The following is a 19371-nucleotide window of genomic DNA, read 5'->3' as shown; positions in this document are numbered from 1 at the left end:
CTCTTTCTTTGGAAGCAATACTCTAAAAGTGTGTTTGTGGGTTTGTGCACAGGCAGATGCACAAACAAGGAGACACACACTTGCAGTTTTTCCTCTATCACCATGGATTAGGGATTCTTGTCGGTGAGAGCAACTGCTGCGCGCCAACTTGTGTCCTTGTGCATGTGTGTTTTTGCAGACAGCTGCAGAGAATGTCACCTCCCGAAGGACTACAGCTTTAGTAGGGAAAGCAACAGAAAACCGGACATACACAAACATAGATGGAGCGATCAGCCGCATGGCCCTGCAGATTGAAAGACCAAAACCTTTTGATTGCAAACATGACCCTGCACAACCTCAGAGAGCCGTATTTGAGATGCTGTCGATGTTGGCCTACAAGGGGGGATTAGACTGCCTTGTCACCTTCAGCAGCTGCCAGAAATATCAAGGCTAAAATAATATTAACATTAATGATGTGTCCTTAGTTTTGTTTAAGCACTGTCCCGATGTGATGAATTAAGAAAGCAAAGACAGCTTCTTTACATAGAGCTCAAAAAGCAGCACAGTGCAAAGAAAGTGTAGGCAGCAACATTAAGGATTATTCACGGGGCTGAGAAATTTCTGGCATGTGTCGCTGCTCTATTCCTTCGCTCTTTCTTCACAACCAGCTCTGTGAAAAGTGATTCACAACACCTCCACCTATTCTTTCTGCCTGGTTTCCATATACAGCTTATATCACAAACACCCTGCGGCTTCTCATGTTGATATCAAAACAGAGCAAGAGCAAGGTGAAAGGTAATTCTTCATGCTGCTTGAGGAGAGCTTTTAGGTAAGGTGACGGACACACTGCACAGATCCCAGCTGTTTGCAGAGGATAGCAAATGATTCATGGGCTGTATTTTACTGTGGAGGCAGTAGGGGGAAATTCAGCCTGATTATTAAGTTAGGGGGCTGGAGCTTTTCAAGAAAATATGCTGCCCGACCTGTAAGGTGTTTGACAGGAGTCTAGAGTTTCATAGATTTTTACTGTGAATGGAGCTGGGTTTTACCACCTTCAGCTGGTTTGTGTTAATAAGAAATGAGAAATTCCAGAGATGGTTTCAGATTTAAAAAGTGGGCGATATTAGGAGAGGCCAGTGCGGAGGGAAACACAGTTTAAACATTCACTGGTGTTTTTGCAAAAGCTGCTAGCAGCATGATGTCAGAACTCATTATGCCAAGAACACACTGCCTGCGTTGCATGGCGGCTGTGCCCCTGACCTGCTGCGGCTCTCACACGTGTGTAGCTGCGTCGCTGCTACTGCCAGCTCTATCTCTTTACATACAGTAGAGGTTTGCAGGTTATTGGAACATTATAAATTAATTTCTGACTTTGTTTTCACAGAAAATGTCACTAAAATGCCACTGTCTCCACATGCAGCTGCTAAAATAGTTAAAAAAATATTATTATATTATTATATATTATACTTTTTTATGTCTATGACATATTCAGATTCAGAATAGACATAGACAACTATTGTGGAAGGTGTCAGTCTTATGTAATGTTGCTGGGATGATTTCAATATGACATCAACAGGTCTTTTCTCCGTTTTTGCTGGGAGCCGCACATCACGCATGAAAAATAGGCGAGACGCCGCGCTGCAGCCGCAGGGCGTGACACGCACACGCAAGCAGTGTGTCAGCTATAACCCGGAGCGTTCCTGGCGGTCCCCAGCAAAAAGGGAAATAATTTATTTCCAATTTAATTGTATCCATAAGGAACACAATGACAGACTGTATGACTATTTTAGTCATGGGTTTAAACACTTTCGGTAATAAAACAGAAAAGCAAAAGCAAAAGATGGGTATCTACGGTAGTTTAATTTGTATCGTTTGAAGGGAATTTGGAGCGAAAAAGGTTGAGAACCACTGGTCTAAATTAGTGGATAATCAAGGAAAACAGAGGCAAAACTTCATCAATATAATAAGCAGCAACAACTTCAGTCCAAAACTATATTTGCAGTCATATTAGCAGCCAACATTTTTTAAAACACCTGCTGCTGCTGTCAAAACAAAGTTAAACTTCCTGGTGGTCTTCTAACACTAAAGGTAATGGCCAAATCTAACAGCAAAGATTTAATTGGCCCTGTCCGCATTTCATTAAAGTGCCACTGATCACAAGCAGCCCTGCTACAAAAAGAAAAAAAAAACATCAAGAGCTGTCTGTTGGAAACCCATCTGACAGGAGTTTGTTGTATTTTAAGGGACTAACATCTGCTAGTGAGAAGCTGCCAAACTAAAAGTGGCCTTTCCTCCCCTCCCTGCTAGGAAGTTTTTTTTCTGCTTTCCTGTCCAGTGGCGACAAGCGTTATCTTTTTCGCTGGCGCTAGCTGTCATCCATCTACATTAACAGGCCCGGTCGCAGAGGCCTGGTCACAACACGACAGGGGCCGGGCTCTCTGGTGCGGGGAGAAGATAGGATGTGGTGTCGGACGCTGGGAAGCAGAATGAAGGGTGGGCAAGGGGTGGGGTGGGGTGGCGGGGTGGCGGGGTGGCCTCAGGGTGCAAGCTGCCAGGAGATCTGACACCAAGGTCAGGGTGGCGTCTTATGTTAAGTCAGCCGAGTGATGGCGATGATAAGAGACCAGAGAGTCCTTTGAAGCTCTCTCCACACTCCTCTGCTTTTATAGTGCAGCTAACGTTATTACTCGTGAAATCCATCTGTGATTGAATCCATCTCTTATTACTGGAACTAAATAATACATAACATGCTGTTTGACACCTGATATATGAACAAGCAGTGGCCTATCACCACAGACTTGTACTGCAGTGCGCACTAAGTTCCTTTTGTTTTCTCTGAGTGTGAAATACAATCATGTGTTATGTCAACATACTGTACATACATACGTACACATGGTTTCTGATCAACTGATCATCAAGCCCATACAGCAAAAAAAAAAAAATCAGACACTTACTTGCCACCTCCAGCGACGCATTGCGACTGACCGCCTCGCCCAGGTAGTTGCGCGCCACGCATACATAGACGCCTTCGTCGGGCTTGCTTCGCCTCCCGTGCACAATTCGCAGGAAGAAGAGGGAGCCGCTGGGTAAGAGCATCCGGTGGGAACGAGGGTCCTCTCGATCCGTTTCGACGCGCTCACCATCTTTGTACCATTCCACCACCGGGGCCGGTCGACCCTCTGCCTTACAGTTGAGGGTGGCCGGCTCGCCCTTCGACACGATCAGATCAGACGGGTGTTCTACGATCCGAGGAGGGGCATCCTCTAACCTGGGTCTGGAACCTGGAGACAGGGAAAAGAAAGGGTTAAGATTTTGTTCACCAAAGGGCAGCTATTTTTGATGATTGTGATTTTTGAATATGAGTGTTACTTGACACCAATAGGACTGAAACTTGAGGCATAATTATTACAAACTAAACCAGAGCCATTTGGTGTTTTAAAGTTTAGCCAACAGACGACGGATTGAAGAGAAAAGCACATTAAGTGTTTTGTTACTGAGAGATATTAAATGTATTTATTTTTTATTTTTTTTAAAGCACAGCATCTGCTTATTCCTTATGCTAAACGAAGCAAAGTTTTAATTTCAAGCACTTTTTTTTTAAATCACAAACTGGATTTTCAACTGTGACAACATGATCCATTTAGACTGCTCACACACTCAGGATGTTAAAGAGTGTGGTTGCACCAGTGTAGGAAGGGTAAGGACTATAATAAACACAGAACACAAAAATCCTCAGCCTTTTTTTTTTTTTTACATTCTGGCCTCTGGCACAACTTATAAAAACACACACTCAGTTGCCCTCTGTTCAAACCTCTTGAGCTTCAGCTGCAGAAAAACACACAATTTTATCACTGACAACATGGCTGTGTGACATGAGCGTGTAATGCAATTGCTCAACAGTTACATTCAAAGTATAAATCAAGAGGACATGTGAAAATGACATGCTCGAAAATTCTGTATCTGTTAAACCAAAACCAGATTCTCCGGCAGTGGAGGAGGAAGCATGAGAGAAGTAAATGTGGTAGAACTGTGCTAATCAGAATTCATGGGAAAGTAGGTTGACTGAACTAATGAAATATATCAAACATATACAAACAACTCAAATACATACTTTTCCCATATGGATTTCAGTTGAAAATATTTATATAATATAAAGACATTTGAAAAGTGTTTTTTTTCTATTCCATATAACTGTATATCTCTGCAAGGCAAATTACTTATCAATATAAATACGTTTCTGGTCAGAATTGTTGCCGTCTGCAGACTCTGGCTTGTTTTTTTTTTTGTTTTTTTTGGAGTCTGATTGACAGACATAAATGAAAAAAGAGAGACTGAAGCAGACAAAGATGGAGTCTAGGTAATTCCCACAGGTTTTTTTTTGCCAAGCTTTGAAATTGCTTTATTCCCCCCTCCACCCCTCACCCCCTGTCTTCTCTTCTTCCCCCTCTATTTGAATGACAGCATGTTGGTGGTACAATTATGTATGAAAAGCAATAACACAAACTCAAGCGCCACGAGGCACAAGTGAAATCTCCCCCTGGAGAGCGTATGAAAGAGTGACAACAGGAGGTGCGTCTCGCCGGTGATTTCCACAATAACCAAGTTTTTGTTCCAGTAATGATTGTTGCAGCGTTCACCGCTTCACGACAGTGTGTTTCTGATTCCGCTTGCCTTACTCACTCAACCAGTAAGCTGTGCTGTTTTTTTTTTTTTTTCAACTACAACCATTTTTCCCTGTCACAGAAAGGCTTCCTTTACCCGTCCCATGCAGTGCAAGTATTACGCAACTTTGTGTTTTCAGAGCAGTCACAGCAGGAGATTGGTGGGAGTGGTTGTGCTCATGACAGGGAGACAGAAAACACGAGGTGCTTTGTTCAGCATCGAGGAGTTTTGTTGCCTTTGCATAACACAGAAGTCGGCATCACTTGAGCTTTGTTTCACTCATATGCCGCTGCTCTGGTGGAATAACTAATTGCTCAGTTTAAGTCTAAATAAGTTATAATTTGGCTTGAAAATATGCAAAATGTAATATCTCAATACAGTCCAGCATGTTTAGTTGTGTGTATCAGGTGGGTTTTTTTTTTGTTTTTGTTTTTTTAATGATATATAAATATATTATTGTAATGTATGTGAAATGAGGGTCGGACTTGGCTGCAGGGAATAACACTGCAAAAAAAAAAGCCAGTCTATATTATTACATTTTATCGATATAAATAGCAGGAAATATCACGATATTCGATATTGTGAGATATCAGCCCAAACCTAACAGAAATTAAATATAACCCAGGGTCACAGTGACTTTCCTGTAGAAGCTGAGTAGCTTTGGTTTTAGTTTATGATTCACTGAACACTACAAAGGGAAGAAAAATAAGATGGAGCCACAAGTGGACAAGGTAGAAAAAGAGAGCAGGAGTCCGTTTCAGTTTGTGTAAAATCTCAAACCTCCGAGGGTTGATCAAGATGAGAACTTTTTTATTGTGTTCTTCCTCTCCAGTGGAAAGAACGCTGACAGTGTGCCTACAGCACAAGCATATACCGTCATACAGGCCTACATAATAGAAAGGTTCGTAATGGTTCTTCCCACAGGTGCATGAATGAGAAGGAGTTCAAAGGTTCAGACTTGATAGCACCTGATAAGAACAGCAGTCAAAATTCCTCCCCGCAAAGTGACAAATCCTCCATTAGGTTTCAGGGGATTAAAAACTCCTCTTAAGTGCTTTTTGCTGATGGAATATATATCGTCTGATGGCCCTGCTCTAAATGTAATTACATTCAGCAAAATGGAGAAATAGGAAGCTCTGAATAGTAGGAAATGGTATTGAGGCTTTGAAGTTGCTCCTAGTTAGTGTCAAATAGCAGCTGGGCTTCTGTCTGATGTCTACTTCCAAAGAACTGAAAACAGCATGTGATGAGATTTACCTTTTAAGGTTAACGCCAAAAACCCATTAATGCAATTTCCTCTCTTTTTCTTCCTTAAACAATGTAATGTCTGAAAATGAAGGTGTCCAGTGTTCAGTGTTCACCAACTGCTCTTTGACTACTCCAAATATTACCATTCACTGACTATCACATATGCAGTGTAAGAAAACTGTGTCACCGCTGATGTGCTTTTCACTTTGCATACAAATGGGATTTTGCGTAACGAAGAATGGAGCCAAATTAATGTTGAAAAATAAATCAACTCTGAGGCACAGTCAATATAGACTCCACCTGAACATTGAGTTAAACTCCTCCTCAGTTGAGTGTGATGCAGTTTCTTTATATCGTTCACATGCATGTTATTACCACTGATGTTAAAATGACAATAAAATAATAAAATAAAACTGCACCATCATATTGGAGGCAAGTTACCAAGATGTAAAAAAAAAAAAGAATTGTTATGCTAGTAAGTAGTCGTGGTTATACATGGATGTACAGCACTCTCCCAAAGTGCCACCAATGGGTGTCTAATCATATCTATGCAAACTTTAATCTCTGTGATTTGCAATGCATGACTACTTGATAAAACATTTCAGGTGATACATTTCTGAAAATGAAAACATAAAGTGCAATATTTTTTACAAGACTGATCTCCTGTGGAATAAAAACAGAAAACAGCCTCTCCCGCCTGCAGGTATCTGAGCTGTGGATAGAGACCTTCATCTAGCTTTAAGGTAGCATATGTATCATGGTTGAGTTGAGTATATCTGGCTCGGGGTTTGGGTGGAGGGGAGGACTGTGGTGAGAGCTCAGCAGGACAGAGCCTTTAAGAGCTGACTCATAAATTTTACAGTCCGAGCTGGTTGGAACAAGCCATGTGGAAATGTAAAGCGAATGCTTTTTAAAGAGAAAAGACCACCGAGTGAGACTGAGCTAAATATCAGCGAGACAACCACTGAACAGCAGCTCTTAAGAGATGATATGCCAACCATCCAATTTAGACTTGATGAGACGATCTCTCTCTCTCAGCGACTGGCTTCTACACACAGAAACGCAGACACCTTAATCTATGGTGTCACGCAGATGTACGGCTCAGTCAGAGGAATAGGAAAAAAAATATAGAAGATGCCGAGACATTTTCTGAATCTATACTGACTTCGCACGAGCTCCTTCGCGTACCCGCAGGCTGTACATTAGTATGACAGTACAGTGGTACAGATCTGCATGTTGATGGAGGCCGACAGCGCTGCCATACAACTCAAAGATATCTGAATCTTTAAGATGAGCAGTATTCCCCTGCTACACAGCTCAAAGTGAGTGTAGATGTATTTAACAGATAAGGGGCGAGGCTGGAAGAGATGAACTCAAAGTGGGTTAAATGGACAGCTGGAGACGGCACAGTATGACTGGTTTTCTTGAAGAAGGTGTCTAATAGGAAAGTCTGGGCCCTCTAAGGACCTATTAGCTCCTGCCCGCAGTGTACTACAGCAGGATGGCAGGAACTCTCAAAGCTACATGTGAGCTAATGAAACCACAGGGATGCTGCGGAGTCTGGCCTGAGAGAGCAAGAATCTGTTTGACAAGAACGGTGTGTGCAGGAAAGATGAATTACTCTCTATACTGCCATGCCCAAAGACAGCTGCGGTAGATTAACTGTGTGTGTGATTTACCTTGCAGTTTTGATAGCTGCCGCTCATCCGCGGTAAAAATAATTTTTTTTATTTGTAGCCTTTAAAGTCCTAGTGTGCAATTTTTCTCAATGTAAATTTAGAGACAATTAGAATATTAAAGGAACGCAGATTCCTCTGTGCAGGATATGAGGGTTCATTAAATTCTATATGAAATTGATATGAATCATATGTTATGCCACCTGTGGGTGGGAGTCATTCAAACGTGTTGAATTAGGTGCAAAGCTGTACAACCTGCATGAACAAATTTGAGTACTTTATTAAGTGTTGTAGCTTTATAGAATGTTGTGTTGACCCATTGGCACCAATGGCAAATAATGGGCCCAGTACAGTATAGTTCTCCATATAAAACTCCACACACTTGAATTTCTCCTGCAGCGTAATTATGAGACTGATTAATCCAGCAAAGAAAATCATAACACTGTTTATTTTAATTAATTCCTCTAAGTCAGCATGCAGTTTCCCGGCCTACCTGGTGAGTTCAAACTCAAACAGACTCCAAATCAAAAAGACTCTGTATTTAGATTATATTTAAACATCAAGACAAATGCACATACACCGTGAATTACTGTCAAACAACTTCAAAGCTGCTTAAACTGGAAAGAAAGGGGAGGGGGAGGAGGAGGAGGAGGAGGAGGCGGAGGAGGAGGAGAGGATAAAGCCTGAGAGTGTGACAGAGAAGTAGTGCAAGGTAAAAGTGCACAAAAACGAAGGAGAGAAATTGGACCAAACACAGCCACAGGGAGCTCAAGCTCCTGCTGCAATGTGCTCGCTGTGATGGAGGATGACGAAGTGCTGAGACACAACTTTTTCTCATCTCCTTCAAGAACAAGTGGCTCAGTGCTGCCCCGCCCTCATATAAAACAAGTACAGAGGACCACTGCCAAAGATCTACAGTGGATCCCAAGACCCCCCCCCCCCCCCCCCCCAACTCCCCTCCACCCCCCACTTCTTTCACCACAAACACAAGTGGGCTTTCAACCCCTGAGCAGATTTACATCATCTGAAAAGGCAAAAACACCAGAACAACGGAACAACTCTTACACGTTACACGTTTATTTGCTTGGGGGAGGGGTCGTCAAATAAGTGACATTGTCAACTGGTTTCGAGGTGTGATGAGAGATGTCCTCCGCTTGAGATGAAAGGCCTCGACAGTTCATCATTAAAAAGACGAACTGAAGTTAAAACAAAATGGAAGCAGAGGCTGATATTTTGTGTTGCCTCATCTTTATTTGACAAGCTATTTGCTTCAGGTAACAGCTTGTTAACCCTCGTTCTGCACTTCTAAAGCTCTGGATGTAAATATGAACTTAGCCGTGCATCATTCCCAGAGTGCATTTCACAGACTCATACACCATTTTCCAAACACAGATGGTACAATGCTCAGACGATGGTCCGACTCCTACAATAAATCCAGGAAGGCTCTGGTTGTCATTTTATCTGATATTTGTACATGGCTCAGTCTCAAGGTCGACACAAATCCTCACACCTACTTACCAACTGTGTCCCTGCTGAAGGTCCAGCATGCCCACCACCCCCGAGCCAACTGCACCAGCTCATAGAGGGTTTATGTGTCATCACACATAGGATCAAAAACATTCAGTTCACTACAGCCCTGCAGGGAAAAGGACATAAAACACGGACAGCACTTCAGCCCCATCAGACAGGGTGAGAAATACCTTTCATTTCAGCATGAAGGACTTGAAAATAAATCAGAATACTGCAATACCTCAAGAGCCTGTCCTCCTATTCACTCTGTGGTGAGTTGTGGTTAAAAAAGTATCTTTCAGCCATCCTCTGGCTTAGCAACTAAAATTAAGGCTAAGCTGAGCTAACCATCACAATGCGCTCGAGATAACCACCCTCCCCACCCAATTCTGCTTAAAAAGATATAGCTGTTAATGGCAAAGAAAAATCTCTTTTAAGCCGAAATTCCAGTACAGAGGCGAAAAAAAAAAAAAGTACCTGATGAACAGAGAGAGCTTAGAGGAGAGAGGAGAGAGGAGGAGAACGGAAGATGGCGATCAAAGAAAATTCAACAACTTTCTTATTCCTATTCCTCCCTCATCTGCAATTCTTTTCAGCTTCCCTCTTGGAGAATGTGTTGTTTTACAGCTCGGCCTCCTTCTCTGTCTCTCCATTTCCACCAAAGCCACAGGAATTGATTTGCAAATGTGCATTCAAAGTTAAATTGGCAGCAGTAAGGGGTGGGGGTGGGGGGGCTGGGAGGGTTTTGGAGTGCTTTTTTCTGCAGCCTCCCCCTGTCTGACCCTGTGGGGACAACAACATGATGCACTTGCATGAGAATACAGAGTGCTAGCCATAAAAAGACAAACCTCCTTAATTGAGCTTGTGTTGATGCTAAGCATCCAAATGGGCAGGGTGAACTTTGCAAAAGGAAATTGGGCGTTTTTATCATGTCTCTCTTGGGGCATTGAACAGCTTCATGAGTATGGGCTGGGGCTGCTTCTTTCTCTTTTCTCTGAGACGAGGGGATCATGGAAATTGGGAGCAAAAAGATCCAAACTCCCAGGGCAGCAACCAAAAAAAAAAAAAGAAGCCCTTTCCACTAACAACTGTTTCATGCTCCCTCTGAGTATGGCCTCTTGCACTGGCAAAACAGCTGAAATGAGTTTTGGCTTGATGTTCGGGCACATTGACAAGGCAGAAGCAGCTTGCTGTAGATAGAGAACAAACAGTGGTGTCTTTTTCTGGTCCAACAGGAACAAACAGTTAAGCCTAACAGACCATTTTTACACAAAAAGTTCCTCGTGGTAAAATATGGCTGAGAGGCTTTGGAGAGTTGATTACGCTTTGATTTAGTTCCAAGCACAGAAACGACCCTTTACATGCAGATTTCAACTGTTTACTTTGACTTTGAAATATTCTTTCCCTCAAGTTTCTGCAGCACAATGTGGTCTGAGTGACCAAGTGGAGGCTTCTGCAAAACATTCAGTATCAACACCGATAACGCGGAGGATGGTTCAACTAAACTATTCTCCTATTTAAACATTCAGCGAACTTTGAATGCAACTTGAAGAGGAGTCTGCAAATAGCAATCCTGGAGACTAATATACAACCAGCCCAAACTCCTTCAAGTTACTACCAATCCTGCCAAGAGTTGTCAGTTTGAGTTCCAGTTACCCTCCAGTGAGAAGCATCGATTTTCTCCACTGACTCCACCAAGGGGGGATTTGGATAGGCTTTGAAAGAACAAGAGAGCAGCAACTGTATGTGGCAACTAGACTCACTCTTCATTCGATTTTGCTCTAAGTGTTCTGTGTGATGAGAGCAAGAAGAGACAAGAAGAAATAGAGGAGAAAATACTGGAGGGAGGGAAGGAAGAGTAGAAACTGGGAGATGGGATAAAAGAGCAAACTCAAGAATATCAATGGGTATATATTTATGACTGGATTATTTCTTATCAGTGATCATCAGTTAGTTAGGGTTCATCAATGAAGGCACAGCAGTGTTTTTGCTCTCTCACTCATGTCAGGGAGGAATTACTCGCGAGGCTCCAAGACAGCCGCACCACTGGTTGTGGGTGGCCTAACACAGCTGTGGGGAAATGCCATTGGTTTCCTGTCCCACCGCAGCATATTTCAAGATTAGCTCCTATTAGATCTGTGTCCGCTTACATGCACACACACACACACACACACAGGCCATCGGCTAGACGCTCCTATCTGTCTGACCACATAGATCACATACATATAGTGTCACTCGGAGGGAGGAAAGGGTCGAGACAGGGACATCCTGACCTCCTAAGACCATAACCGAAAAGGAAAACTTGACACCGAGCCCGATATGAAGCTTTAGCCCGTTTTCCATTGAAATACTCTACGCAAGGAGACATCATTTTGGTTTTTACGGATCGACAGTGGATGATGGGGAGTTCAGAGATACAGTGAACTATTCAGCTGCTCAGTCCTCCTCTTTCCCCTGAACGTTTCAGTACAGCGTCAAAATATAAAGTTTCATTGATCATTTTTCATGATACACTGCTGGCAACTTCAGAAGATGGAACATATTATGAGACCAGAATATGAATGAGGTCTAATCATATATGAAACACTGAGAATGTGTAATCGTAGCAGTCAAAGAGCGTGATAACGTAACGATGAAAGAGAAAAGTAGATAGATAAATAAGGATTGGGCCAACATTCGATAATATTAAATGTCGTGGTATTTCTCACAGTGTGCAATATTATTCATAATTCAATAATTTTTTTTTTCTTTGCTGCTGAGTCCGACCCTCATTGCACTGCTTTGCTTACTGTACATTGGACCTGGCATGTGACAAATAACAATTAAAACTAACTAAAACACAAAATAGAAAAATATAATTATATATTATTATGAAGAAAAACAACAACAACTGAAACATAAACTACAATATAATATTGTGATATCTGGGTTGGACTGTATTGAGATTAAGGCTGAATGATATGCGGGAAAAAAAAATATTGCGATTATTTTTGACAGATAAAAAAAACTTGACTTTTCTGGGGTCTGTATCAAACGAGCATGTTCACCTACATCTGGAGAACATGATATTTGCAGCACCGCTGTGCTTCATTCATGGTCTGTTGTGAAACATTTTACCTTTATCAAGCTCCTGCTATTTGGATATTGCACTTGGCTGTATTGCGATTTCACTAATATTTTGATAAATTGTTCAGCCCTAATCAAGATATTAAATTTTAGATGTCGCTCAAGCCTAAGATAAATGCATTCTTTACATATTTGTTGAAAAGATTTAAAGGATTGCTGGTTCTGATGTATAATTAAGACAAGAAGTAGAGAAACTGATGTAAGGAGTGCAAGAGATGGATTCAAATCCAGCTGCTTTCTTCTTCTCTGAGTTCTTTGAACACTTTTCTTTTTTTTGCTGGAGAGTTGCAACTCACAAGTTGAGGAGAAACTCTGATTTCCTTGTCACCCAAGTCACATTTATTAAATAAACATTTCCCTTTGGAACATCTTGCAAGGCCGTCAATCATCAAACAGAGAGCTAACAGCCAAACAGACACTCTAACTGCCTCCTATCCCCAAGTTACCTTTTGTGTATCAACACTCCCATCACAAAATAACAGGCACCCAGCGACTGTCACTTTCCCAAAAGAGCTGTCCCTGTCACTTCTAGAGCTCGCCATTAAATCATTGACAGAGGCTGTCACAATCCCTCCGCCGCAGCGTCACCTTGATACACTGGTGCTGAAAATGATCCATTATCGGCTGGCTCTTTCCCCGCACCAAGCTTTCAAGTGCCAGGCTCTCGCAAATATATACAACAGGTCGGGAAAAGTAATGGCGGGGACAGCTGTGGCTACGCCCGCGGGTATTCCCTTTGAATCCGCAGCACACGACTGTTGTGCTTCAAACTGCACTCCGTGAAAAGCTGGGTAAACACGAAGATTTGACTGACTGGTTTCCCTGGCAGTGAAAGTTGAGGAAAACCATATGCTCGTGTTGTACTCAGACGCAGAAGAGACAAAAATATGGCATGTTGTGGTTGTGTAAGAACTATGTAATCCATCCAAGTGACTAATTTAATCTCTCTCCAAATGAAGCAATAACAAGAGACTCAATGGCTCTTGTGAAAGGGAAATTGCACACATTCATCCTACTGTACCTGCAGTAGTTGTGCAACCTGTTCATTATGTTTTGTAAGACCGTGATGACTTATAGATTGTGTTTCTACTGTACAACAACACCTGTGTGGAAACCCATCTGGTTAAACATCTGGGGCTAACAGCATGGAGTTTTACTGTTTAATGACCGTGATAAATTATAGAATTTACAAACTTCTTTTGATTTCCAATCACGAAAAAAAAAAAAAAAAAAAAAAAGACAGGAAGGAAGATTCCTCCACTTAAGATAAAAGCAACACCTGTACCACCTACTATATGGCGACATTGCCCGGTGCTGAGTATGACTGAGATTTCATGATAGTCGCATGGCAGTGGCCTGTGATTCACCTCCCTCCACCAGCGATGGAGAGGTCAGCCCTCCTCCAAAAACCCACTGGAACTAATGTTGGGGGGCCATCCATCTGTCTACAGCCTGAGGTGGGGAGCTCAGGCGGTATTGTGCTGGGCCCCTCAGGCGGTCGCACTTGAGACCTTTAAGGAGAGGGGATAGCTGACTTGTCCTGTCAGCGCCCGCTGCTAAGTAGAGATCCTGCTCCGTTTTAGTCCCCTTTCTTTGATGCCCGATGGAGAGGTCTCTGGTGCCCCAGCGTGTGTTTACTTTGGCCCTCAGTGGTAGGAATGTGCAGGGATATTAAGCAGTACCATTAAGAGAGGAAGTGCAACCCTTGGTTTTGCAGATGGAGTTGTACACTGTGAAAACGCCCTATGGTTACATTTGGAAAAGGAAAAACATGTTTTTGTTTGTTTCCATTGCTAAATTTGAATGCAGAAATAATCTGTTTATAATGCAGCATGAGGTGTCGTCAAACTTCCATGTAATGAGTATTTGGCTTTGTGAAATTCTGTTATCGTCCGTGTACTTAATGAGCAGCTGTCCAGTGTCAGAATTTCAGCTCAACTCCCACATTTTTTGATTTCTTACTTTCTTATTTCTAAATTTAGCAAACCAGCAGAAAAGAAGCCAGCTTCAAACAGCAGCTTCAGCTCATGATTAACGCTGCTGATCCTGCGATGACAGGAAGAGGATGTTTAGATCTTTGCCCTGCCTTTTTGAGTGTTAGTTTTCAATCAGTGTAAATTAGGATTTTCTTGTGTTATAATGATTTTCAGGAAATATAGCTCATTTCCTTGTATCATACCAAAGCTCGCTGAGCTATCGACAGTCTAATTGATCTGTAAAGAACAGATGGGTGGGCAGGTGGGGGAGGAGGAAGGTGCACTCAGTATGTGTGTGTTTGTTCTCAAAAATGACTACAAAGCTTTCTCTGTCTCCTTTTTTCTCCCCTGCAGAACGGAGACATGTTGTCAATAAGCCAATAGCAAAAACCTACGCTACTATACATTGGCTTGTGATGAGTCATCCACAGTTATCCTGTTAGAAGTCAGTCACATCAACAACTATAAGACTGAGATAAATAACAAACCAGATCAACTCACAGGCTTCCAAATGATGATCAAAAAATATGCAATCATCAACAAACTGGATATGTATCATAGGTACTACAAGGTCTGCACACCCACATTAGAAAAAAATATATATTTTTATTGGTAACATCAAGCCATGCAAATAGTTTCATTTTAATTTAATATGTGGAACTTTTGAGAAATCTGTGTCAGATTTTTCATCACCTAAATTAAAACCTAAAATTAATCAGCAACTGTTTCAATCAACTCATCTTTTAAGTAACATTTCAAGCAAAATTGCCAACTGCCAATTGCCAAACATTTCCCAGTTCCTGCTTCTATAAATTTATGATTTATGCATAGAAGACTGGATGTATTTGGGTTTTTGGACTGTTGCTCAGATAAAACAAGACATTACATGACGTCACCTTTGGCTCTGGATTCTTTCACTTCTTTGTGGCAATTTTTAGACAAAACAATTAATAGATTAATCAAAGCAAATAACTGGCGGATTAATCTAAAATTAAAATCATCAAGAGTTGCAGCTCAATTTCACAGAATGTCCTGTCAACTGTTTTTTTGTTTTTGTTTTTTTTTTTTTTGGTCCAACCTTCTACCAAAGAGATAGTCCCCATTAAACCTGCTTACAATGGGCCTGTTGAGTACCAGAGCAACAGGGACATTGTTTCTAGAAAGAAATGCTGCTCCATTGTGTTTGGATGGTAAAATTGACTGCACTTACGTATATAGCACTTTTCTATTCTTATCGACCACTGAAATCGCTTTACACTACATGCCACATTCACCCATTCACACACACATTAATACAGCGCTTTGTTCTACACATACAGCACTTCTAACACACACAAAGTCATACACTGATGGAACAGCCATCAGAGGCAATTTGGGATTCTGTATTTTGCCCAAGGACATTTTGACATGCAGACTGGAGGAGCCGGGGATCAAACCACCGACCGTCTGATCAGTGGATGGAGGCAGATTTATTTGTTTGTTTATTTTTGTTGTCTTTTTTCTGATAGTTTTTAGGATAGAAAAAAAGTCTGATATTTGTATCCCAAGTTTAAAGATTTTATTCATTAACTGAAATGTCTCATATTAAATCACAGCAGCAGCTTAACTCCTGTCAAACTGTCCTTGACCAGTTCATTAAAGAAACCGCCTCCACTGCGGATGACAGTGAGTCTTAAATGCCTCATGTGAAAACACACAACCGCCACAAACCACAGAAAAGACTTTGAACAATGACACATCTTGGTAATTATGCTATTTCCGAACACCACCACTGCACCTCCCCCCCCGGAGGAAATGGAGTTGTGTGCAAAGACTAATTAAAGTGTGGGTATCAAGGTTTGGCGCCAGCCATTTGATCTGGTCACTGGTCTGTTTGGGGACATTCATGAGTCAACAAGGTGGCTGCTTTCAGAGCCCCCCCCCCCCCCCCCCCCCCCCCCCCCCCCCCTTCCCGTCACTTTAATAAAGAGCATGGCAAACACATGGCCCTGTGACAGGAGTCCGCCGCGTTGACTGATGGAGACAGAGATGACTGACAATAACATTGCAGACTCCAGTGTCATCTTACTGGCCAAACAGTCTGAGGATCACAACTCTGAAACATGACTCTGGCTCCATGTCAGGGGGTCCTTCGGAGGTGAAAGGGAACACAGAGATAGGGAGGATGATTCTTAAATTCATCTTATCATATAGAGCTAATTTTACCATATGTACGTCCTACAATGCTTGAACTGATCTGAAGCTTATTCCCCCTTTAATCTCCCTTTTAAAAGCAGCTCGGGATAACAGTGTCAGACTGTGACACACGCTCGTATTTAAATGTAAATTTCAACCAATAAAAAAAAGTGTCATGGCTAAAAACAGTAAAGGCTCTTTTTTAAACATCACTGTGTGTTTTGCTAAAATAAAAATAAGTATCTTTAATCCAAGCCTTTGTCGTCCCAGAGGAGCATGGGAAGTCTCTGGAGGAGCACTTTCACTGGTGCTGAGTTCATATGCTTCAGGTTCATAGCTAGTGTTTACAGCCTTGTAAAAGGAAGCCTCAGCAGTAGGGCCAGGCCCAAAGACACCACGCTGTCACAAACTATAACATCCCACTTGCATCGAAACAATTGCTTTGTACATCACAGTCTGAGTGTTTCTGTTTAGAATACAAAGAAATGGGTGTGTTGACAAAGGGCCTGTGGCCTAGTGGTAGCAGTTTACCAGTTATACATCTGTGATTGATGGAGGATCTGAGGATCCAGCATCCAGGCTCATTTGAGCAGGTTTCCATCATCCCGGAGCTGACTCAGTCTACAAGTCAGAATCACGTTCTGGTGGACGATGTGCCTGTAATGGTAGCTTTTTCTTCCGATAGTCTACTATAAGAGGGACTAAGATTAACGGTACTGTATGTAATTATTTGACTATAGAGGCATTAAAAAAGCAGTTAAACAACAAAGGCCAATTTGTTTTGTTGGGCATGTGTATCTGGAGATTTAGTGGAGGCTAAACCCAAGGACACTAAGCTTTATACTAGAGAATACATCTTTATCCACCATCACTGTGTATGTCTGCCCCAGCTCTACACAATACAACAGAAGAGCACAATCAGATGGAAATGGAGTAACAGTTTAACATTTAACATGCTGCATCTGGTGAGGGCTTTCACAAACACAGTACAGTAAGAAAAATTCATACATTTTTCAGCATTGTTGTCCACAAGGGGGGAAATCAAACTCCCAGCACTGCCATGCTCACTGACAGTACCCTGCACCAGTGAATGGAAGGAAACTGAGTGGATCGTGCTGTTGCTGTTTCACAGTTGCATTGTGCAGAGGATATGTCTTAACCTAATGGGCCCCATAATAGAGATAAATGAGCAGACTAGAATCACAACAAAGTCAGATTTCTGCGGGGAGCAGATGCTGGTGTGAATCCACAGTCCCTTGGGCAAGACACACAGTAATGCTGCATATGGGCTACTCTGATGTCTGCTGGTTTAAGTGGCCTTTTAAATGACATCATCCAGGAGGATTACTTAGACTTGTGCACAAACACATGGCATAAATGCAAGGGTTGCTGCATTTATTTTATCTCAAGAATGCATTAAATTAAATAAGGAAAGGAGGACATACAATTGTTGTTTTTTGTGAATAAAGTCTGTAAAATTAATGTCTTATCTTTGTGTGTGTGTGTGTGTGTGTGTGTGTGTGTGTGTGTGTGTGTGTGTGTGTGTGTGTGTGTGGAAACCCCCTTTAGAGCCCTGGGGAGTCTGTGAGACCTCGTTTGGGAGCCACTGGTATGAACATATAGGCTCCATCTGTGCAAACATAACCCAAAACAACCAGACGCATGCCAATTTAAACTTACCATATGCCAAACTTCTGAGTGCAAATAAAACCAGGAGGACAACCAAAGCCGGGCAGTACTCCATTATACACCGAGATTTTTCATAGGTTCGGGAAAAAAGCACAGTTGAGACAAGCTGTCCAGCAGCAGCTCAGTCATATATCCCACACAGACGTGCAGATGATTTCCAGTCTACGGGATGAAATCTCCACAAACAGCTTCAAACTCCACAGGCAGCATCTCAGCCGCTGCAGGAGGAAATCGGAAGTTCAAACATCCCACACAGTAACTTTTTCTCCCCGCTCCCAAAAGTCAGCGTCTTCAATCCCGCGGATAGTCCGTTAAAAGCAAGCCGCGACTGATGAGAGGAGAGGCGGCTGTGAGTGGCAGGCAGCGCCCGGTCAGTCTGTCCCGTTCTCCTCTCCGCGTTCACACTAACATCACAGATGCGAAATGTTCAGAGCGGCTTCCCATGAGAGACAATTAGTCCAAAAGTACGTGAAGTCATCGCGCTGAGAGGAAAACTTCACTTCATCAAACCCTGAGCTTCACTTCTTCCCTGTCTGTCTCCGTTCCTCTCCTCTGCTCAGCTACTACGAATGAATTACTACAGCCTCATCACAAAACAACACGGTCCCGGTGCCAAAACACACCATGGTGAACGCTACCATAGTAGCATGTACAACTTCCGGCTATGTTTTCAAAATAAAAGTATGACGAACTAACGCGTTGCAATGCTTGTGATTGATTTAGTTTCGGCGTGAATTAATAAATCGAGTAACACATTCTCTCTGGTAAATAAAAATACAGTTGTGTAATTTCTCAGACAGTTACTATCACAGCACAGTGTGTGTACATTTCCATAAGTGTGTGACAGGCTATAAGCCTATAAATTCATAGGCTCATAGCCATAGGATTAATGTGTTCAAATTGATTATTACAAGATAGATGTCATAAGAGTACAAAAACCAACTTCATATACCTCCTTCTCCTTCAAATTCCCTATAGGCCGAGAAGATCTGTAAATTATGTTTATTATATAGACTATTTCCAGTGAGTCATTATTTGATAGATAGATCAGTTAAAAACTAACATGTATACTAATATATCGTTATATATTGGAGTTGCAGGACATTTTTTTATTTATTGTTCTAATTTCACTTTTGCTTATTTTGTAGTCCCACACTTAGTGCTCAGTTTTTGTTGTGTCAACTATGACCAATGTAAGAGCCTAGTGTCATTGTATGTTGAAGGCAGACTCAGCAAACTTCCGGTTTGGTCAAGGTTAAATCTGTCCCACTTCACCATCCCAGCACTGCTCTCTTAAAGGGCCAGTGAGCTCAGTGTTGCACGTGAGGTGG

At 42.1% G+C, this 19371-nt stretch overlaps 1 protein-coding gene across 2 annotated transcripts in view; it reads right to left on the bottom strand.

The window, feature by feature from the left end:
* Positions 1 to 18585, bottom strand: part of robo3 (roundabout guidance receptor 3) — an 86566-nt gene extending 67981 nt beyond the window's left edge. For both annotated transcript variants that reach the window (XM_022745907.1, XM_022745908.1), the window contains exons 1-2: positions 18032 to 18585; positions 2934 to 3260 (exon numbers count right to left, since the gene is read on the bottom strand). In XM_022745907.1, the coding sequence (XP_022601628.1) occupies positions 2934 to 3260; positions 18032 to 18095 (391 nt within the window). In that variant the 5' untranslated portion in view covers positions 18096 to 18585. The remainder of the gene's footprint in view (positions 1 to 2933; positions 3261 to 18031) is intronic.
* Positions 18586 to 19371: the final 786 nt, after the last annotated feature.

This window comes from Seriola dumerili, unplaced genomic scaffold, assembly GCF_002260705.1.
Source record: "Seriola dumerili isolate Sdu_G_001 unplaced genomic scaffold, Sdu_1.0 BDQW01000091.1, whole genome shotgun sequence".
NCBI classification, from domain to species: Eukaryota; Metazoa; Chordata; class Actinopteri; order Carangiformes; family Carangidae; genus Seriola; species Seriola dumerili.
The sequence above is the reverse complement of the archived record's forward strand: the minus strand, read 5'-3'. Positions and strand labels throughout refer to the sequence as shown.